The 23,741-nt window shown below is 38.5% G+C and overlaps 1 protein-coding gene across 1 annotated transcript in view; it reads right to left on the bottom strand.

The window, feature by feature from the left end:
- The window catches only part of RUNX2 (RUNX family transcription factor 2), a 144,400-nt gene that overhangs the window by 53,829 nt on the left and 66,830 nt on the right, over positions 1–23,741 (bottom strand). Inside the window, exon 6 of the mRNA XM_027772081.1 lies at positions 9,265–9,438. Within this exon, the coding sequence (XP_027627882.1) occupies positions 9,265–9,438 (174 nt within the window). The remainder of the gene's footprint in view (positions 1–9,264; positions 9,439–23,741) is intronic.

Raw genomic sequence — 23,741 nt, 5'->3', positions numbered from 1 at the left:
CCGTACAGTGAAAATCTCTCAAAAAAAAAAAAAAAAAAAACTTAAGCTGGGTGCCTGCGTGCGAGTGCCCAAGATCCAAAAAAAAATGAGAGCGCATGAAATCAGTTTCCTCTACAGACAAGCAAAAATGGAACAGTCTTGGGAAAAAAGAACAAAGTGAGGCATTTTGTAGATGAACTCTTTATCACAACCAAGTATTAACCATTCATTCATCTTCTCTTTTCAGATAGAAAACAATTACAAAGACAAGGTTTTAGAACAATAAGTAAATTTTTCTCAGAACCTCACTGCTCTCTACTTCTCTACAAACAAAATAAAGCCCGAGCATCTTCAGTTAATAAGGGAATTCCAGGACAGAATTCCAAACAGAGCACCTTTAAGAAGCTAATTGGTGGATGCTGTTAACAAGCTATGCCACAAGATATGTTGACACCACCACCCCCAGCCCTTCACAGGGTCCTACAGAGCTTCATTCTTTGAAGTTAACACAACCCAAATCCTACTGTTCCCTAAAAGGCAGCTTTTAAATGCCAGAGTTGAACAAACATGAAACAGGCTTCACAAGCAGGATCTGTGCCCATTTAAACTGTGGATTTTGACCATCAACCTCCTCTAAAGAGATTCCCTGCTCTGCACGTGCACGACTGGAGCAAATTTACCCAGCTAGCCTGTCCAAAAGGTCTCCAAAGAAGGGGAAAGGCAAGACTTGGAAACTTTAGAAATTAAAACAGCACCACCACAGGAGAAGTACTTCCAAGGACCTGCCTGTCAGCGTGGCAACTTCAGTTTCTTAGGACAAATGTTGTCTACAGGTGAGTAGGACCATGGCGCTCATGAAGCCTGAGGCATCACTCAACTCTTCACGCCCACACAGATGGTACCAATAGTCATTCTTCTGCTCATCAACGGTCCCTGAACCTCCTCCTGGCGGTTCATTCTCACACACACTCAGAGCCACTGCCACCCCACATCCATTTCACTTCCCAAGTTGTTTCACATTAAAGAACTATGTGGTCACTCAGCATTTGAATAGAAAAGTAATTTGAGACCCAGTCTACTCAGCTATGCTTTCCTATTTCTGAAAAGATTACACACTACTACACTCATAAATGTTTCAAGACAGCCACAGTGGAATCAGGCCTAGAACAGCCGAATATATACACGGCCTACTCCCAACTAGCTTAATTGGCTGATATCCTCTTACTTTTTAAAGGAGTGCTGTTTGCCAAGGGCATTCAGAGTTGGCCAGAAGTTGAGTGGAAAATACTTCACTTCAGTCAAGGTAACTGCTGATAAGATTATTATCATTCCACAAGATGTGTAGCAAACCATTTTCCAAGCTATTCCTAAAATGTTACCTTGGATATGTGCCTTCTATAATTGTAATTTAATCATTAAAATGTTTATACCATGTTTTAAAGTATAATTCAGATACTTCTAACCTATCTGTTTTATAAAAATATGGTCTCAGGTTCAGAAGATGGCATATTGGTTACATCACTGGACTCGCGCATGGTCAACTGCAGTTCAATTCCTGGACCCAATGGTATGAAAAGTCACACCAGGCACCTGTGCATGTATGTCCAAGATCCCAGAGGAGAATGGAGAAGGGGCTGCAGCATGACCATCCCCTCTGGAGGGTGATTTCTCTCTCTCTCTCTCTCTTTTTCTCTCTCTCTCTCTCTCTGGTGAGTATACGTGACCTAAGGCAAAAGTTTCTAAAAAAAAATACACACACACACACACACACACACACATGGTCTCTGACAATTCTAAATATCCCATGGAGAGAAGAAATAATAGTCCTTTAGGACACATGTCACTTGGATGTCAGCAATATGTCTAACATAATGGGGATAAGAATCTGGAACTCACAGTTAACAGTCAACTATGACAACCAAAGTGGCCTTCAGCAAGTTATTTCTCCAAGAATCAATTTCTTCCATCTATAAAAAGTATTTTCAGAATTGTTTTTAGGTTTTAATAAAAACTTGTGTAAAACAAGTTTCTAAATGGTAAAGAGTTACATAAATGAAACTGTAAGCTATAGAAATGGGAGGAAACTGAGTCACTGAAAAAAAGTGTATTTCAGGGACCAGCAGTTAGCATAATGGCTATGTCGCTGGACTCCCACATAGTGGACCATGGTTTGAGTCCCGGACCCAGTGGCTTAAACTCACGCCGGGCACATGTACGTACGAGCCCAAAATCCCGAGAGGAGAATGAAGGAGAAGGCATTGCGGCGTGGCCATCCCCCCTGGGGGGTGATTTCTCGCTTTCTGTCTCTCTATCTCTCTCTGTCTGTCTGGTGAGCGCACGCGCCCTATAGCAAAAACAGTGTATTTCAGTCTTCCCGGGGTACATAGTGCTTAAAAGCACACGTCCCTGGAGCTATATAAACCTGCCTTTAATTCCCATTTTTACCACTTACTGGTTATAAGTGGAACCCTAGGTGAATTACTTCACCTTTCTGACCCTCAGTTTCTATAACAATGTCATCTCTCTCTCTCATGAAGCGCTTGTGAGAAGAGTATGAGTTAACCTCATTAGAACAATGCCTGACATATGATAAGCATTTAGTAAATGGAGGCTGGCCCAGTCATGGTGGTGCACCCTGCTAAGAGGCTGTGCTCTGTAGACCTGGACCACAGGGGAGGCCTCAGTTCAATTTCTGGTCCAACCTGAAGGCTAGGGGTGGTGGCATGTGCCTATAATTCCAGCAACTCGGAGAAGCTAAGAGAGAATGATCATGAGCTCAAGGCTTGCCTGGGCAATATGCGACTCTGTGTAAGAAAAGAGCTGGGCAAAATAGTGCACACCTTACAGTACAGCCACTCAGAAGTCTGAGGAAAGAGGACTGCAACATGACAAACCCTATCTTAAAAAAAAAAAAAAAAATGGGGACCAGCAGTTGGCATAATAGCTACATCACTGGATTCCCATGTAGTCAACGTGGTTTGAGTCCTAGACCCAGTGGCTTAAACTCACACCAGGCATGTGTGCGTGCATACCCAAGATCCCGAGAGAAGAATGAAGGAGAAGGGATTGTGGGGTGGCCATCTCCCCTGGGGGGGGGGGGCGTGATTTCTCACTAACTGTCTCTCTGGCAAGTTCATAGAAGTTCTATAGCAATAATCTTTCAAATTAAAAATATACGTGAGACTGAGGATCAGAAAACACAACAGTAACACAACTGGACTCACATGGGAAGGTCCCAGGTTTGTGTCCCCAGGTCTCCCTCTACCCATGATCATTATCTAGCCTCGCTAAGGACAAAGGGTTGGATTACAGCAAGAGGACCCTGTTAGGAGTACTTGTCTATCTCTTTGTCTCTCTCTCTCTCATGTTAAAAATAAATAAGCGAACTTTTAAAAAGTGGTAGCCAGTAATAATTCAAATAGGTACTAGAGAAATATTAGGGCCAGGATGACAATGGGTCATGCTTCCTGAAAAAGTCAATGACCTATTTATCCCGTCATCACCAAACCAAAATCCACCAAAGAGGCCCTCCGTATGATAATGGGAAGAAGGATGAGTAAAACATGGTCCCAAACTTTGAAAATTTTCAACTCTAATGAAGAAGACAGACACATAAACAAGTCATCGTTACCACAGTGGATCTGATATAATCTAGGGCTGTACAAGGTGGTACGGGAGCCTAACTCAGTTTAGACAGGTTGGAAGAGGCCTGACAGAGGTGGCGGCATTTAGTCTGAGATCCGCAGAAAGAACAGAAATGTGTTTGGAAAAAAATACGAGGAAGGGTGTCCAGGTAGAGAAGAGTATGAAATACAATAACATATTAACTTAGCAATGAAAATAAACAGTTTAAATAAATTACTTGATATTACAAAGGAGGGAGTCACTATATATAACATGGGAGCCTATCTAGCAGCGTATGTACAAGTGTCAAGAAACTCCTCCTCGGTGAAAAGCCACTACAAATGGGGCTCTGAGCCAAGAAAAAAAAAAAGTCCTCTGTACTTGCTTTCAGTATTTGCATAAAAAGAAAATCAACCTTCATTGAAACTTAAGAAAACAACTAAGAATCAAAAACTTAAAGGAGAAAGGAAATCACAAAGGGGAATCATACAAGCTAGGAAGAGCCATGGGAGGGAAAGCCCCTGGGGCAGTCGAAAGGGAAATTGTATGGGCCACTGTAGGAGTGAGAATGTCAATGGCCTTTTCCTTAGTATCCTCTTTTTTCCTCCACATGACATCTTCTCTGGGTTCCCCACTCTGTCCCAGCCCCAGCCACATCTTCACGGAGTCTTCCCATGTAAGAGGCATTACCATACTCCAATTGCCCAGGCAAAAAACTCTGGACAGCCATAATCCTCTCACCATCAGCAAAAACTGTGGGCTCTCTTAAAAAAATAAATAAAATAAAATAAAATAAAATAAAAATTATTCAGAATCCTCTGGCATCCTTCCAACCTCCACTGGTACTACCCCAAGTCTCTTGGGCTATTGCAGTAGCTTCCTGAATGATACCCCTACTTCTATCGCTGCCCCCTTTATGATCCATTCTCCACACAATGTCTAAAGAGATTTTTCTAAAACATGTAGATTAGATAATGTCATCCCCTGCCTTCTCATCTTTCAAAAGCACCCCATTGCAATAAGAATGAAATCCAAGTTCAAGGTCTTCAAGATTGTCTTTAATCTAGCCCCTGCCTATCCTTCTGTATCATTCCCTTTGTGTGAGTTTCTCACTGCCAGAAATGTTCCTCACAGATCTTCAAAGCTCTTCAAAGAACTCTTTCTCAACTTTACAATCAAAATTCGCTTTTTCACTCTCTAAGCTGTTCTCTATCAAATACTTTACTTCATTTTCTCAACACTTATGATTTGAAATTATCTTTCATGCATTTTTATTTGCCCACTTATAGACTATTTGTCACGAAAATGTAAGCTCCTTATGAGCTGAAACTATGGCTATTTTGTTCACTTACATTAAGGCCTGGTAGATTAAATAAGCACTTAAATATTCGGGGTTCCTATCACAATAGTTCATCTGTGGGACATGCCAATCTGCAATGTTGGAAGCCATATGGAATTTTGGGGTTCAATTCCCAGGTTGACCTGTACACACTGAGTTCCTGTGATTCTGGTTGCCTGGAAAGGAAGGTTGAAGGGAGGATCGGGGTGTGAAACTCTTGTCAGATACTTGTTTTTCTCCCTCTCTCTCCAGAAATAAATAAACTTTAAAATAAATAAATGAAAATTCAATGAATAAATAACAGAATAGCAGCATATGCCCCATCTGAAAAGCTAGATGAATATACCAGTCCACCAAACCCAAGGGCCTGAAGCAGCATAATTTTTTTTCAGGTGTAGCCAACCCATTAAGGGAATGGATATCTTGAGAAATACCTCCTAATATAGTATCCTTACTTTACTGATATCACCACATTCTGAATCTAAAGTGGGCATTTATGACAGACTAGGTGTTTCCTGGCACTCAGAGACAAGCAGGAGATGTCTGAATGATAAAAAGAGATATAGAAGAAGCTACTTCCTCAGGAAGCTGTGGGGAGGCCCTAGGCCCTCAGGCAGAGCCTCAGCCACGAAAGACGTCGTCGTCAATAGAGTGACCCCCCAACCAGTGTGTACTGCAAAGAATGCAGCCCACCACAGGCTAGAACCTTTGGCCCTAAGAATGGCAAATGACATTCAAAAAAGCCAATTATGGAACACTAAACATGTATGACTTCCCTCAATTTCTGATTTCTAGTTTCATTTCACTCTTCTGGGAACCTGAGAAAGTCTTCTGCCTTTTATTTTGGCAAGTGGGAAAACTAGTGGCAACTATACAACCATGATCATTATCTACAGTTTGGGGCTAAGAGCTTGAGCTTTTAAGAATGTCTAGCCAATAAGAGATAACTAGACCCTTCCAGTTACAAACAACTTTGTCCAGGAGATTATATGAACTAAAATGCAGATGTGACACACTGCAAAGAAGTTACAAAACCCAACAGAGGTGAGGTTCAATTTAACTAAGTAATTATGTAGCTCTTACACTGGAGTAAAACCAAATCATTTAACTACTAAGCGTTGTATTGAAATGCAATTTATGCTGTTATTATTCATTAGCATGGAACAATGGGATAGGAAATTAAAATAGTTAATGCTAATAAGAAAGACCTGATATCTTAGCTCTTAATAAACTGTCTTACCATCTGAACTTTCATTAATTCGACATTTAATGAGACACAATCACTGTGTTAGGCACCAAGGAAAATAAATCCCTGTAATAAAATAAATCTCTCAAAGAATTCACAATTTAGCAGGATAGAAAAGGCAAATATACAGGAGCTATTAATAAGGTAATTTCAACTAAGCTTAGGGAATGAATAGATAGCCTTTGGATAAAGGTTCCAGGACTTGTTCCTGAAGAAAACATAGTGAGGTTGAAGGATGGGTAGAACTGTCAGTAAATACAACCATACAACAAGTAACCTAAGTAAAGGAGTACAGAGAGAACATGTATTCAAATAACAATGACATTATAGTCTGGACACAGGATGTGCTATGTCAGGGCTGAGAAGGATAACTATCTGTCCATGTAGACTTCAACTCAAGGATGGCACTTTTCTTCTCTCCACATATTACCTAAGACTCAACTCTCTATGTAATATGCTCTAAATCATCCTTATTAAATAAATAATAAAATTAATCTGAGAATTTAAAAATTAAATCTACTTATTGCCACTGCTCTGGATATTCTTGGTTTTTTTTCCCCTAATAATTTGGGTCACAGAAGAACTCTGCACATCTGTGGTGATAAGCAGTCATTATATCTCAATAACAATATAGAAGTATTTAAAGAAGGTTCACTTGGTCAAGAATGGCCAGGGTGGCATGTGTGTGTACGTCCATCAACAAATTCAGGAAGTCTGAGGAAAGTTGGTGGGTTCAATACCTTCTCTCCACAAGGAGGAGGAAAGAGGAGAGGAAAAAGTAAGAAGGACAAAGAGGAGAAGATCAATCTGTGAAATCAATTCTGTCAGTACTATTGAGATGCTGGGAAAGTCATAGTGCATTTTTGCATCAAAAAACACAGAAAAATACATCATGACTTTCCTGATCAAATGTAATCCCAAAATGAAGAGCTAATACTCTTATGATATAAAAATTCCAAGAAGCTATCAGAACCTAGAAATAAACTTGTTTTATATTTTAATTTTTAGGAATTTATCCAGTGAATGTGTTCACTGTCATTTCACTAACTTTCTGTGCAACTGCAAACAAGAAGCTTAGTTTTTCAGAGCCTTCCAACAGCAAGAGTGAAGAGAAGCTGACAAGCAGAGCCAGGTTTGTGAAGGCAGCTACATTCCTGATTTGCTCAGAAGTTCTTCCGCCCTCAAAGTACCCTACATATTCTCAAAGCCTCACTCCCTGCACTCAACATCTGGTGGACAGAGATGCTGCTAAAATGAAAATCTTCACAATTTTTTCAGCCTTTGGTTTAATATGTAAGGAACCTTTAGGTTCTAAAATGTTCTGATTCTATTTTATGATCTCATCTTTAGATTTAAGGACAAATTTAAGGACATTGAGAGGAAAGAGTCTTCTTAAGTGAATCTAACATGCAGATTCCAAAGGCCATTTTAAAAGCGTCAGTCATTAACATAACATAATTAGCACACAGAAGATTAGAATGCAGAAATCAAACATTTAAAGAACCCAGTGGATCCAGTGGTTACCAAATCCTTGGACATATATTTACATAGGTGTGTGTATATGTAGTGTTTATATATGATTTATAAGGAATTTATGATGACAATACGTGTGTGTATGCTTATACAAACACACATACATCTACACACCCACACACACATACACACAGGTCTAAGTATGACTATAAAGCTAGAAGGACAACTACTATAAGCCTTAATCAAAGATCTGAAGTCTACTATTTCACATGCAACAGCACACAAGTTAGTGTGAATTTGACTCTTGTATTTTCAAGGACACATGTCCAGTGAATATATTAATGGTTGATTCCCACATATCAATGTTTAGTTTTATATAGGCTAAAATATGGCCAGTATATTCTTCACAGAGCTCCCTAATGTTCTTCCATGGTGTAAATATCTGGTTCTCTTCAGTGTTTAGATATTTTATTTTCATAATTATATATTTTTAATGATTACTCATGCAAACCCATGTATATTCAGACTAAGATAATGAATACATACCCACAGAAAGTGAAACTTACTCTAAGTAAATACCCAAAAATACATTTACATAATATGGGCAGGAGAGAAGGTCAGAGAGGTCATTTAGTTGATAAATAATTATGTTTGGAGGCCATTAAGCTACTCAAGCCGAACTATTATAGACAAAATCTAAACATTAAAAAATGATTCATTGTGAGCATTTTTTGGATGTTTTTGTTTTGACTCATTTTTCCCCGTTCTAGTCTACCTCTACCAACAACTAGATGATATATAGAGTTCCTTTCAGCTCTCAGTATTTTTGATCTGCAAACTAAAGATCTATGTGATTAACACACTCTCTTGTCACAGTGACCTAAAAGCAATTAAACTAGACCTATTAATAAAATAATAGCCCAAGTAGGGTAGGGAAGGAAAAAAAAAAGTTGGGAAACTTAATGCACTAAATGTGATTAATCTGTGATGTAATGCTAATATTAATTGTTAAGAAGAAAGGTAAAAGCAGCTTACTAGAATGTATGAAGTAAAACACTGCATAAGGAACCAGAGCTAAATGTGGATCAGAAATTAGGATTCTGCCCACTGAGTCACTCACTGACCTTGTCTTATAGTTACCAATCAAGGCTTCTGTTAGCTCTGGGCAATTTTCAAGCAAACTTAACGACACAGTTATACATGTAAGAAATTGAAGCCCAAATCTGAGATGGTAACACTAATTTCCTAATAGTGAGGGTGTGATGTTACCCCCTGCACCACCTGGATACAATATAGAAACTTAAACATACATTCTCCCACCCAAAGAGCATAGGCATTACCATTCCACCAGTGTAAAGACTGACATTGCTGTAGAGGACAGCATTCACAGATATTTCCCCCAAAATTTTATCCCGCAGTTACTGAACACCAGATTTTTTTTTTTAATAATAGAGAAGAAATCAGTATTTTCAAGGCTTCATTTTTTTTAATAACAAGCCATTTCACAGCTCCAGGAGTTTTGGAGTGAACACATCTCATCTGTTAGCCCCTCACCCCCAGCCTGCCAGAGTCTGTGCAAGTGAAACCTATGAGTCTGTCTTACCTGTAATCTGACTCTGTCCTTGTGGATTAAAAGGACTTGGTGCAGAGTTCAGGGAGGGCCGTGGGTTCTGAGGCGGGACACCTACTCTCATACTGGGATGAGGAATGCGCCCTAAATCACTGAGGCGGTCAGAGAACAAACTAGGTTTAGAGTCATCAAGCTTCTGTCTGTGCCCTGGAAACAGCAAATCATAAAATAAAAGCATATTAATTAGCTGAACAATTGACCATGCTAAATAGATATGTGAACATACATACTGGGGGTTTAAGCCAAGGAATTATCAATACTGATATTTATGAGGTGTCTATATAATGCTTTCTGTTTGAAATTGCTTTATAAGCATCCTCTAGGAGTAAGGTAAGCTTTTCTAGCTCCATTCTGTAAGTGGAGAGCTGAGAATCCCAGGGCACCTAGCAGTCGAGTTTATGAAGAGGAAGGCCTCTCAGGGTGTCTCCTCTAGCCCTCAGTGAAAGGACGGGAAGGGTGAATGTGTTCTGTCCTGGGGTGTGTTTACATGTTTCAGGATGGAGGAAACCTCCTCTGAAAGGTCAGTATCTATACATGATAGACACACTGTCCCACAGCTGGGCAGAAATAGAGGCAAACATAATTGCTAAAAGACTTCCATGATGCCCTAGTGACTTTCCTTTTTATTAACATTACAACTATCCCCTTACTGAGACCCTTACTGAAAAATTGAAACTCAATCTTAGAATCCCTTACAGAGATAAACAGAAGAGTAGGCAAGGGTACTCAAGTTTTTAAGAGGAATTTGGATGTTTTATTATATGCAAAAGCATGAAAGTATATAATAAAAATATATTAAATCAGAAATAATCCTATCTTTATTTTAAATCTACTACTCTTTGAGTAAATGTGTAAATGTGACCATCCTTTTTTTGTTGTTGTCCTCTGGACATATTCATCAAAACTATTCAGTCCTAAATAGTATAAAATAGAAAATCTGTGATCTATTTATAATATGTATAACCTTCATGATTATAAATTTTATGGGAAATGCATGACAGTTATCATGATTTTTTTTTTGCACCAGTGAGAACAATAAAGTTGCTATTAACAGCAACAATGAAAAACTTTCTCTTTCCTAGTTTATTCATACTTAAAACCTGAGGAAATTCTGGGTATCTAAGAACTTTGCAAATTAAGATATACTCAAGATACTAAGACTTTTTAAAAATCATCAAATATTTTTCTTCCTTCCTTTCTTTCTTTCTTTCTTTTTTTAAAAAAATTTGTTACTGGTCACATGTGCTTGCCAGAATACAGAGAAATAGAAACAGGGCAAGTGAGAAAGCGCCCTCGGGGGGGAGGGGGGGAACCATGCTGCAATCGCTTCTCTTTCATTCTCCTCTCAAGATTTGGGGCACAGCGTATGTGTGCCTGGCATGTTTTTCAAGCTACTGGGTCTGGGACTCACACCACGAAGTTGGCCAGGTCAGATTCAGCTGTTTTTATCATCACTCTACTGGCTGGCCTGAAAAATTATCATATAGTTCTTAATAAAGGACTACAGTTACGTCTCAGTGCAAGTTTAATAGACAAACATCTGAATCCGGATGTAACATAGTTAAAAGTAAATTGACAAGAGTGGTGCCATCATCAACAAGTACAATACCTGATACAGAAAAAGATAGAAACTGTGGATTCCTTTCTCCATATTCTACACTGTGAGGCCTTTGTGCACCATCATTTTAATATAAATATTAAGTGACTGAAGCTGATTCAAACAAGAACCATTAAGATGATGACTGGATTAAGAATTTTCCCTTTGAAGGAAAACTAAGGGAATGGGGATTATTATTCATAAAAGGAAAAAAAAAACCTTTGAGGAGGATTATTAAAAACTGTCAAGATTAGGAGTTCTTCACTATTCTATAGGTAGTGCAATACCTCATCTTCTACTTAACACAGGACAAGAGAAATATATCATGACAGGGTTAAGTTGAATATTAGAATTTCCCAACTATAAGCTGTCTTCATAAGACAAATTCCTTATTTTATTTGCCCTAAAATGTATTTTCCTGTCTCCCTTTTCACTGCCTACCCAGCCCAAAGAAAACAGACAGAAAGCCAAGGCTTGGTAATATGAGTGTAGCTGTCTCCACGGCCAAACATGTTCCAACTAGGCCCATTAACTGAAATGCACCCACCACCCTATTTCTTGCCAGTGCAAGTTTTGGGCATCTGATATAATAAAGGGACCAGATCTAGGAGAAAAATGATAAAGAAAAACTAGGGAAATTCATTGTTAATGGTTGTTTACCTCACCATTTATAAGCTTTTATCCAGATTACAAATAGATTTTAGGACCCTAAAGGACCCTTAGAGATGATCCAAAACAGCTCCTAGACTCTGGCAAGAAGGTGTTCATAGTTGAGATGACTAAGGTCTGGAGAGATAGAAAGCTGGCTTGTGTTCCTCAATACTGAGTAGCTTGGCCCTAGAGTAGGATATAGTCCTAGTTCAGGTTGACTGAGCTTTCCATTCATCATGTGGCACCATAAATGTTGGCGTTCTGGCTTTCTCTTTCCTTCCTCTCCTGCTGCTATGTAGTTCTGAAAATATCCAGATCATACAGACTGAGACATCCAAGAACTACCTACACCCACTGAGGTGCCAAGGCCAGTTTTCAACACATGCAGAAGCAGCGGCAAGGATTCGATTACAAGGTTAATAATTCACCCATTATCCTAAACAAAGGGCTGTGGCCCAATTTACCAAACTTCCATCAATACATCTTGCTAGATCTAAATTATGGGATTATACAGTACTTGTCATAGTTCAGTCCATGGATTCTGCTACACACACGCACAAACACACACACCTACACATACATAAGAAGTACTGATGTGGAATTGATATAGCTATAACTACTAACAAGAAAGCTTACAGAATTGTCCTTGGGAGTAATTTTTTTAATAGGTCATATTTTGGGAATGGCAGGATTCCCCGAGGGCTAAGAGGAGGGCTACATGATCTTTCATAGTTCCTTTATACACTGGGACTTTATGTGGGTCATGGGTCACAAGAAAATTTAATAAGCTTTGCCTCTGCTTTCTATGGTTTTTTCATTAGGTCTTCGTGAAGACTTCGTGAGATGTGAGCTCAGTGTGTAGATGTGTGAGTATATTCTTTATTTTCCACTAGCTTAGTGCTTTAAAGAGTAATAGAAGGTTGTAGGCAAGAATAAAGGACTTGATCTAATATTGGTAAGTATGACAAATTTAAAAGCAGGTGAAATCTAAAAGCCTAAATGAGCTTTTGGAAATTATCTTCAAAAGGAGCTATTGAGAATCTACAGACACCCTAGAACATCTTTGGATGCATATACACAAAAGCATATACATTTTTCCTTGTAGCTATTTGCTCCTTCATAGCTACCACCACAACCACAAAATTCTTACAGTACAATGGAGATCAAAAGCCAAACAAACTCATCATCTTTCAACCATGACAAATACCTGCTACCGCTAGACCACATCAGGCTAACACTCCAATGATGGGCTGAAAGAAGACATGCTTACATCCTCAGCACTCAAGCAATCCGTTCAAAAATCAAGAACATGAGAGACAAGACATACTGACTTAAATCAAGAACAGGGCGCTCTGCCGTGGTCCAGGGAGGACTAAGCTTTATCCAAAGAACCAAAGAATAGATCTCTCAGGCAGGAAGAAGATAGAAAGAATGGAAAAGTCTGCTGCATTTGAGACTCTATAAAGATTCAGTCCTGATCCTCTGTTCTAGCTGCTTGTTCTCCCTAGAACAATGGTCCTTCTACCCTGGCTGAATAGGAAAATCCCCGAGGGAGCCTCTTTAGGAGGTGCTGTTCCCCTGAGGTGATGTCCAGGCCGCTTTGTCAGATCAATTAAATCAGAATTTATGGGACTGGGTCCTCAGAAAAAGCTATTTTTTTTAAAGCTCACCACACATTCCAAAGTCAAGTCAGGGTTAAGAAACGCTGTCCGAGATTACCTCAGCCCCAAGCATTAAATATCACCAATTCACACTCCCTTATTTCTGGGTTGAGCTCTGACCTTTGACCTGAGATCCAGGTTTGCATGTCCCACTGCCTGTTTGATATCTCCCCTGAGATGTCTCCAAGATCTCTTAAATGCATATATGCAAGACAGAAATCTTGATTCTCCCGTCCAAAAACACCCATATACCTCCTTAATAAATGTCACTAACCATTTGGTTGCTTAAACCAAAAACCTGAACATTTTCCTTGATTTCTCCTTATCCTTCACTGGTCACATTCAACCCATTACCATATTCTTCCATTTCTTTTGCAGAACTGTATCCTAAGTCTCTTCAGTTCTCACCATTTCTACTGGCACAATCCTAGCTGAAGACCCTTCATCTGTCTCTGGGCCTCTGACACTGCTTCTGCTTCAGTTTCCTAACCCAGGACTTTTCCATATGCCTGAAATGCTCTCCCCGATTCTTGTGTTTCATTCCTTATTCCTTAAACCTCAGGGTGAGCACCACCTCCTAAAGAGGCTTTGCCTGCCTCCCATAACCAAAGTAGGTTCCCATCCTCTCAAGCACACCCTCTCTTATTTCCTTTACAGTGGTTACCACAATCTATAATTATCTTGTGTATTTATTTGTGTCTCCTGCAAGACTGTTAAGTCCCATGAGAATGAGTGCTGTGTCTTGTTTACTGCTGTATTCTCATAACTTAGTTCAGGGCATGCCATACAGTAGGTGCTCAACAAATATTTATGCAGTTCATGAAGGAATGGTCTCCTCTTTTAGATAAATGCTTTGACTGAAAGAAAAACTGTCTGGCCTAGATGATCATATTACAAAACTATCTTTTCTCTAAAAACTCTTCTTTTGTGGCAATGTAGTGATTCCAGTGGACAAAACCTTTCCTTAGAGGCAAACCCTTTCCTTATCCATACTGCCTATGATATTTTGTTGAAGAACATTCACTTAAGTGAAAGACCGCTTTCTTTCTGAAAAGCCCCACTTTTTTCTCACTATAATCTTTTTAAATTTTTTAAAAAGCATTATTTATTTCATTTTATTTATTTATATGTTTTTAAGTTGGCTACAGAGAAGTGCACTCACCAGAGAGAGAGAAAGACAGAAAGTGAGAAAGCAAGCCACCAGGTCCAGCCAAACTGTGATTGACCATGTGATAGTCTAGCACCTCAACCATCTGCTGGCCTGAAAGTCATGTAGAACCAGAGATATAAAAGAGGAAACAGAAATCATGTAGATTCTAACTTTTAGAACAATGTACTTCTATTATGGATGTGGATCTTGAGTCCCTGGAAGGGACAGTGACTTGCCCAGTGACTTGTCACATAGTTAGTGGCAGAACTAGAGCTCAAGTTCCCTGATGGCTGGTCCAGGGTTCCTTTCTATCCCACTGCAAACTAGCTTATTTAGATCACAACAATGTGGCAGCAGTCATTCAGGGGAAATCATGATCTGAGATGAATTTTAAATGAAAAAGAAAAAAGTAGTTGTCCAAAAAGATTTCTTTCCAAAAGTTGAGTGTGCTTGGCTGAATATGACTTTTGTTGCAATACATTCAGGGCGCAAGAAGAAAGCGTGATCAAAAGGTCACAGCAGTCACACATCCTTAGAGCACATAGAAACGGAGCATGAGAAACTGTGAAATCACTAAGCAATAGTCTAGCTAATCATCCCATTGTTCCCTATCCACAGTGAAAGTTGGTAATACTGCCATTATAACTTCTGCTTTCAAAAGAAACCCATCTAAAACTGGTCAGTGAAGACTCTGAAAATATAGTCTGTGAACTACAAAAATAAACTTGTCTCTGTAATGTAACATATTCTGAACATTTTTATAAAAGTTGATTGAGAAATGCTTCACAACTTTGGAGAGCTTTGTGGCCTCCAGCCAGAAACTCCCACTCTGTACTATATCCACTTTGTGATGCACTGCACCAGTTAGAGCACTCCTCCTCAAAGAAACCTAAATACACTTAAAAAAAAAAAAAAAGGAAAGATGGGGGGGCCATCAGGTGGTATGATATTCAAGGCACTGGGTTCTGACATGGTCAACCTCAGTTCAAGTCCCAGACCTGGCAACTTGCTTATTTTCATACTTTCTCTCCCTCTCTCTATCACTCTCTGGTGAACGCAAATGCCCTATGGCAAATTAATTAAATTTATTTAATTAAATTAATTAAAACTAAAATAATAATAAGTAAAATTAAACAATTATTTTTTTAAATGAAACATGGCACCATATAGAGTGAGCCAGGCAGTGCCAGGTCTACCCTATTATGACACAGCACAATCATTCTTCTGATCCCTGGGGCATGATGTTTGGGAGCTCTTCTTTTTACAGTTGTATTTCACATGGGTTTTAAAACTCACTTCCTTTATTAGGTGTCTACTTGTATCCTGGGTATCATAACTATACCATTTTTAAATGAGCTAAGTAAAGTTTAAAGAAAGATGTACTATAGAGTATCAATAAGAAATCAGTACTATGTCTACATTCAAGTTGGTCAGTTCAGCTACTGTGAATTGGGTATTTATTACATGTGAGTCTCACTAGGCATTAAAGGAAGGATAGGATAGAAAAATACTTGAGACAGTGTACTTGCTCTCAAGGAGTTCTCAGTCTAGCAGGAAAAAAAGGCAAGCAATTAAATGTAACGGAAGAATATGGTGAGGATAATTACTAAAATGCTGGTTGTGGATCACTTGTGGAAATTTGCATATAAACTATTTTAAAACATTAAGAAGTGTAGGAAGATGTCCTTATTTTTTAGAGGAGCTAACACATATTTAGGCATTAATATCATGACGTCTGGTATTTGTTTTTAAATGGTTTAACAAAATATGAAGCAACTACGGCAAAAAAAAAAAATAGGTGATGGAATTTTAGTAAATATAATCTCTATTTTCATGGATGCTTAAAATTTCTCATAATAACAAGTTTTAAAATAGGGGCCAGCAGGTATGGTGGTTAAGGCATTAAACTCCCACATGGTCGACCACAGTTCAAGTCCCAGACCTGGAGGCTTGAAAATCACATCAAGTGTGTGAGTGCACGTGCACAAAATCCAAAGAAGGAATTGTGGCATGGCTATCCGTCCATGGGTGATTCTCGCTTTTCTTCTCTGTGTGTGTGTGTCTCTCCAGCAAGCACACGCTGTCTATGGCGAAATCTTCCAAAGAAAAAAAGTTTTAAAGTAATTATAAAGTGCTATAGGAAGTATAGGAGAGTAGGTGATTTTAACTAAAAGAAAAAGGGGAATTTTCAATGATGTGACTATTATACCTGCCTTAAGGTTGAATAGGATTTTGATAAGCAGAGAAGGAAGCAGGAAAACCAGCTGGAGGGCAAATGATAGAAACATGATAATAAATGCCAAATGTGCTATCGATCTAAGCAGAGGCATGCCATTCTTCAAATCACTGATACTTCAGTCTTACAGCTACACATTAATTCTTTTCAGTTATGCAGTAAATATGAGAGTCTGTTCTTTAAAGACAGATCTCCTAACCAATAAATGACATTTTGGCAGCCAATGAACATCCACTGCCATGCTTTCAGACTTCCCTGGAGAAGAGAGGTGGCTGGAGAGACATTAGCTAATTTTGCTGTCACCAAATATGGGACAGGATGAGATCTGGTCCAATACTCTAGGGCTCAAGCCACAGGATATAGTGGTCTTAGAATGTTGTGATAATGAACCTTAAGAGTAATAAGAAAGAGGAAAGGACCTGCATCTGAATTACCACTTTTCAGAGTAAATTCATTTTATGTCAACAGAGCTGATATTCCATAGCAGTTCTAGGGAAAACCTAATGAGGTCCTTCAGTTCTAATCTTTATATCCAAAAAGTGGTACATGAAAATATGTGTTTGTAGACAGAGGTTAGAAAACAGGCTGAATAATTTCAAAGTCATATTCAATTTCAAATAAAATTTTCTGGAGATCTGCTACTAAGGATGAGACTTGGTGTCTACTGGTTTCCAACAAAAGCAACAGAATGGAGGACTGCAAAGACTCAGTAAGCTCTTAGAGAAGTCATATAAAGTTCTGATCTAAATATCATCACTGGGGCTCTGGATTTAAAGCCTTTATTTTCTACATTCCTACAAACATGTGAAAATAGAAATAATACTGAGAAAGTGAAGCTCTCCTCTGCGTGCACTCAGATGAGTATATTCCACTGGTGATCCTTCGAAAGTCTAGAAGTCAAAGGCTTGTATGCTTGCAGTGTTTGGTTAAGCCCTTTACCCCTCCACCTACCACAAATCGTCCCAATCAGTTTCTCCTCTGATTTCCTTACTTTCATTAACATAACCATTTATAATCTCCCAGATTCAAAATCCAGTGTAGGTGTATCTTTGCCACATCCTTTCTAAGACTCCATCATCCACGGAGGCCACTCCTGTAGTTTCTACAGACAGGTGCCCCTGCTTCTCACTAGAACCACTCTGGCCCTCTGATCTGTGGCTAACACACCAGAAAAGCAGTCCGGCTCTTCTGAAAGGGCACCACATCAACAAGTTGTATAATCATAGGATGGGATTTAATGGAACTCTGTTGATCTTAGTTTCTTCACCTACCAAAAATAAAGTGTTAGTTTCTGTTAATTTCTGAAGTCCTTTCTGACCCCAAATCCTAGTATTCATGTTACTTACCTGCTCAAAACCTATCCATTGTCTTCCACTGTCTATTTATTTTATATCTTATTTCATTATTTATATTTAATTATCATAAATCTTCATGGCATACAATATGGTTTTTATTTTTCTTTCTCTTTTTATTTAAGTTTTTTGTTTGTTTGTTTTGTTTTGTTTTGTTTTGTTTTGTTTTCCATAGGATGCATGCACTCTCCAAAAATAGACATTAAGAGGAAAAGTGAGAAATCACTTCCCAGGGAGAATAGTCTTCTCCTCCATTCTCCTCCTGTAATTTTGTGCATGTACACACACCTACCCGGTATGAGTTTCAAGCTGCCAGGTCCAGGACTCGAACCGCGGAAGGCCATGTGGGAGTCCAGCACCTTAACCACCATGCCACTTGCTGGCCCCACAATATGGCTTTTCAAAGCATGCATGTTATGTGTGATAATCAAATCAAGGGTATTACTTTAAGCATCATTTTCAACAAAGAATCTTACATTCCATTGTCTACTTAATTACATGGAATCCTCTGAGATGAGCAAATGAGCACAAGAGAAACACAGACCCTAGCTGCACCATCCACTCTCATTTCAGATGGCTTCGTTTATACTACTCCTAGCCTATATTCTACTCATAGTGATCTAGTCACGTTTCTTCAGAGAAGTCTCTGCCTTTGTCCATGCTGCTCCATTCCAAATTTCAACCCTTTTCCCATCAACCCCATTTGACAAAATCCCTTCCCAGCCTCAGTTCCATCATCTCATTGTTCTGCATTGTCTGTCTCAAGGACCTCGGTCCTCACTCTGGTTCCCATCTCAGCAAGTTAAGAACAACTGCAACTGTTTTATTGTCTACTGGTGGGTATGCTAAGGTGCAGTAAGTATTCAGTAAGCATTAACTAGATGAATTGACAGAAAATATTTATACAAAATTTTACATCCTATTATCTCAGAGTGTCCCAGGCTTGACCATGAACCACTTAGGGATAGGTGTCATGTTTCACATCTAGCACAAACTTAGAGCCTAGACACAGAGAAGGTGCCCAATGAATGCTTGTTGAATTAGTAAATAAGAGCATGGATAAATTTCAAATGATCTCTCCTTTGTCTAGCAAAAAAAGAAAGGAGAAGGCTGAGGGGGGGCGGGGGAGCTGGTTATTGAGAAACATTTCCCACAGTGAAATTGATGACTCCATAATCTTTGCTGGGAAGGGCTGCTGAGTCATCTTTTTTCCTAGGACTATACAGTCTGGTTCAGGTCAAAAACTATTTCTGGAATAGAATGATGAAATGAACTAAGAAACCATCTTCATGTTTAAGGCCTCTAGCTTCTGTGAGACACTGGAAAGTAGCAGCTATACAGTATGACAAAGGACAACTCACGAGAGGAGACAGTCCTACAGCAATGAGTGTGTGTGGCTTCAGACAGAGGACCACAGATCATAAACAATTCACCTTCCAGGAGATACTGCTCTGATGGCATTTCAAAATTGAACTAATGCAGCTTCTCTCTAAGGGCCCCCTCTCAATACATAAACCAATTTTTACAGGAGAAAAAAATCATAATCACCACCACGTATCTTCAAGAGCCCCTTTTCGGCCCTTGATCACAGTTAGGCATGTAGGATTGGGAGTTTATCAAGAGAAGAGGGATGAAAACCCATTTCACCCAACAGAGGTCTGAAGCCATTCCAGTCTCTTGGGTAAAACATAATTATGGGAAGAAAAATATAATCTACTCAAAAGATGTAATTACATAGTTAAGCCATAGACTCCATTGAAATATTTTAGGAACTCCAATTCACAGGGAAAAAAAAATGTTAAAAACTGTACTTGCTTTCTTTTAATAATAAAAGGCACCAGTTTAGATCAGTAACAAAATGTTCACTCTCTCAATCTTATACTCAGTCATTTTTTTAAATACAGTTAGATGTGAGAGAACTGAAAGCATGTCCCTTTCCAAATTTAGGCTTCCTAAGGTTAAAGCATCCAAGATCTTTCAATAAACATATAAGTGAAAGTATTGTAAAATACTAAATTGCATGTACATAAATGCAAGTTTATTTTTTAATTTTTAGATTTTAGGCTGTGGCAAATCACAATTATAGCATAAACTACCCAGAAGAAAGAACACAACTGTATCAGTCACACATCAGGAAATAAATTCTAATAAACACATGCTTAGAATACAATCCATTTTCTTGAAATAATGGACTCAAAAAACTTGAGACATTAGAAAAAAAGAAGAAAAAGAAACTCATGAGAGGTAAGAACAGAAAAAAGATTTAAAATTTTTAAAGAAAGACCAGATGAAAGCATAATGTAAACATATACGGGGATGTGAGTAATTCATTTTGCGGGCTGGAAAAAAAGACAGAGGCTAAGGGGAACCTGGTTGACTTCACCAAAGCTCTCTCAGACTATGTCCTACTACACACTCCCACCTGCTATGCCTCTTCATTCCCCAGTTCTCGGATACCTTCTTTATGGCTTCAAACATACTGTATTTTACTGACTGACTACTGTTTCCAACAGATGCTTCTTTCCTTCCTTACTCCCAAAGCAAAACTACATGAATTAGAATTTCTCAGAACTTGAGGAGAGTATAGATTTCACTAGATCTGCTACTTCATTTTAGAAAAGTAATTAATGCCCAGAAAAATACTGTGACTTGCTTGAAGTCATGGAACCAGGCAATGACGCTGGGAACCAGTGTCACCCCTACCTTCCTTAGCCCTCTTTCTCACATACTGGGCTGGCATAGAAGGAAAGAAGAGGAAGAAAAGCTAAGAAAAGAGACCTTGATATCTTCAACTGGACTGTATTCATGTCAGGTAAATTCATTTTACGAGCTGTAGTGATATACAGTGATTGGATGTATAAGATAAATTAAAATAATGATAAAAACATGTTTTTTAAAAGAAGAGAGCTTATTTCAGAGATTTTTATCACGTTATAGCCAGTCTTTCTGACTCCATCTTATCACAACACATCTTATTCTCCTACTAATTACTACTGGGCATCTACAACCGTTCTGGGTCATCTAAATCTTCATCTCGCCATTGACCTTCTGGGAAAGGAACAAAGGATCTCTTTTCTATGTCTATACTTTCCTCAAAAAACTTAGTAACACTCAAGTGTTTTAATTCCAAAAACACTTCCTTTGCCTTCTTTACTTTGATAGGTTTACACATACCACAGTTATTCGTGTTACTAGTACTTATAAAGACCCTGCTGAGAGATGTAAAGATTTTTTTTTACTGGTACCATTTTTAGCAATGGAAATGGAAGTTTCCATAGTTGAACAAAAAGCATCACTGTTTATTTGCCAATAATCCAGCTAAACATGGATGGCATTATTCTTCAAAGAGTGCAGTGACAACTAGTCTACAAACAGACTGTCACGCAATTCCTGGATCGTGGCTCAATTTCCTTAGCATGCAATCCTCACTGTTTCTCTTTCATTATAATGGTTTTGTGCATATGTTATGAGACAGAGAGAAATAGTTAGTTTTCAGCACAGGGAAACATTACACAAAAGTAATTAAAAAGTGCAAAGGGCTCTTCTCTTGACATGTGCTGCTAAAGCAGCAGAACATCACTCTCAATTTTCCCATTTCTGTAACAGGAAGAAAATGTTAAAAAGTAATAACCAAGGAAAAAGTCAGCCAGCTCCCGCAGCCTGGTCTTGCTGTGTTGAATGCCAGCGAAGATCACAGAAGAAGAAAAAAGAAAAAGACAGAAAAAAGAGGGGAGAGGGGGGAATTTCTTGCTTAAACTGGACCTAGTCCAGCTGGCAAGAAAAGGTGGTTTTCTTAACGCTTGCAAAACCTGATTGCTTTTTTAAAGGAATGAAGAAGAAGGAGATGTAAACACAGCCATTAAAACAGATTTAAGGTACTTAGTTTTAATCTAGTCTAAGGCCTCTCCAATTGTATGCTGCTCTGCAATTCTCTGCTTGCTAGACATTAACACAGTGCATACGGCACATGTCAGTGTCTTCTAACCAGCAAATGCTGTCGGCTGAGCTCTGTGGTTACCCTCTCAGGTCAGGCATGGAAGCACCAGCAGCTTAAACAATAATGGATGGATGTCTGTTATGTGCTATGTCTGTCAGAAGTCTGTTTTACTACATTAAAGGACTATTGTGTTTATATCTACACAACAGGTCTTAAACAGATTGTTTAAACAAGAAATGTCTTTGAAATAACCCCCCTAATAAAATTCAGATGGGTAAGAAATTGAAAAATGCAGTCAACAATATTAAAAAACAAAACAAAAAAAAAAACATTTCTCTCTAAGCTACAAGGGTAACATGATATAAACTCCAAAATAAAACAGTTTTTACAAGTTAAACTCAAAGGATTACCTCATGTATCAGCACCCCTTTCCAATGGAATAGCATTTATCCACCTATCCATCTACTCTTCCTAACGCCGTTGCACAATTTACTAGTCCTGATAGACAGATAATTGCTTTATTCAGCCATGTGTAATAAAGGGAGTCTATTGTGTTAATCCTGGTATTCTTATCTTCTGTGAACTCTGAATAAGGAACTGAAAACTCTACCTCTTCATTCCAAAACTACTGGAGTTTACTCACATTCAGATCTGCTAAAGTGTTCTTGCATTCCACTCTGTCACTAAAGGTGCCAAGTATTTTGAGTAGGATCAAGTTATTGTTATATAAAAGGGAAACTAAAGTAGTGTAAAATGGAGTTAAAAGACAGCAAGTTTAACCCTTTTTTTTTCAAGGCACAACAGATTAGAAAAGTGCATTCTTTTCAAGCCAAAGGAAGTGGTTAGGTATGGGTTAATATTTTAAAAACCTCTAAGTGATTAAAATTAAAACTTTTTTGTCGTTGTCGAGTTTTGGGGATTTCTGTCTGCTCAATTTACACTGAATTATTTCATCAGTAATGACAGTTTGGTGAAATATTTCTTTTGTACATGGGTAATGTATAAAGTATTGATTGCCTTTCCATTGCCACATGCACATGGTTATAAATTTATATTATAGCTATCACATGCATATACATATATATATATATATATATATATATATACAGAAAGGGAGTGTCCAGTCAAAAGAACGGTGAGACCACTACCATGAGTTGCATGTCTCTTTCCAGATAGTTAGGGATACTGTCCTCTCGAAGACCACCACACTTCTTTGCACCAAGACACCAAAAGCCCTCCTTCCATGAACATTATCTTTCTTTGCAACATGAAATTCTCATCCTTCATCCTAATTAAATGCCTTTGTTTTATTTCAAAATGGTATATACTCAAACATCTATGAAGCTCGCTAAATAAAGAGATAACACAATCTGGGAAAATGGAATCATCAATGAAAGGATGTTATCATTTGATTCTCTCCTGGGTCCTATTTCTTTCATGGACTGAGAATGTGCTCAGCTATTATATTCTTTCTGCTCAGAAGATAGGGTCATCCTCAGAATTAACGGGCTTACTGCCTCAGTAAATCCTACTAACAATCCTTGAGATGCAACAGTGAAACTCTGCCCTATAGAATTGATGATTGCCACAATGTAGTAATTATGAAAGGGAACATGTGACTGAAAGGCGCCCCAAGTTCCACCACTAACAGCCAGTCATGAATTTTTCAGGCACAGAACTTTCTCATCTGTAAAATAACAAACTATCTAACTTTCAGCTTTAAGAATTAATGATGCTCTAAGCTTCTCACCTGTCACTATAGGTTACACACAACACACATGTGCATACTCAAAACACAATTAGTGAATTTAATGCAATAGTTAAAAGCCCCAGGCATGATCTGACTGAAATGGAGAATCCTATTTA

Source organism: Tupaia chinensis, unplaced genomic scaffold (assembly GCF_000334495.1).
Source record: "Tupaia chinensis unplaced genomic scaffold, TupChi_1.0 Scaffold000252_1, whole genome shotgun sequence".
Lineage (NCBI taxonomy): Eukaryota > Metazoa > Chordata > Mammalia > Scandentia > Tupaiidae > Tupaia > Tupaia belangeri.
The sequence above is the reverse complement of the archived record's forward strand: the minus strand, read 5'-3'. Positions and strand labels throughout refer to the sequence as shown.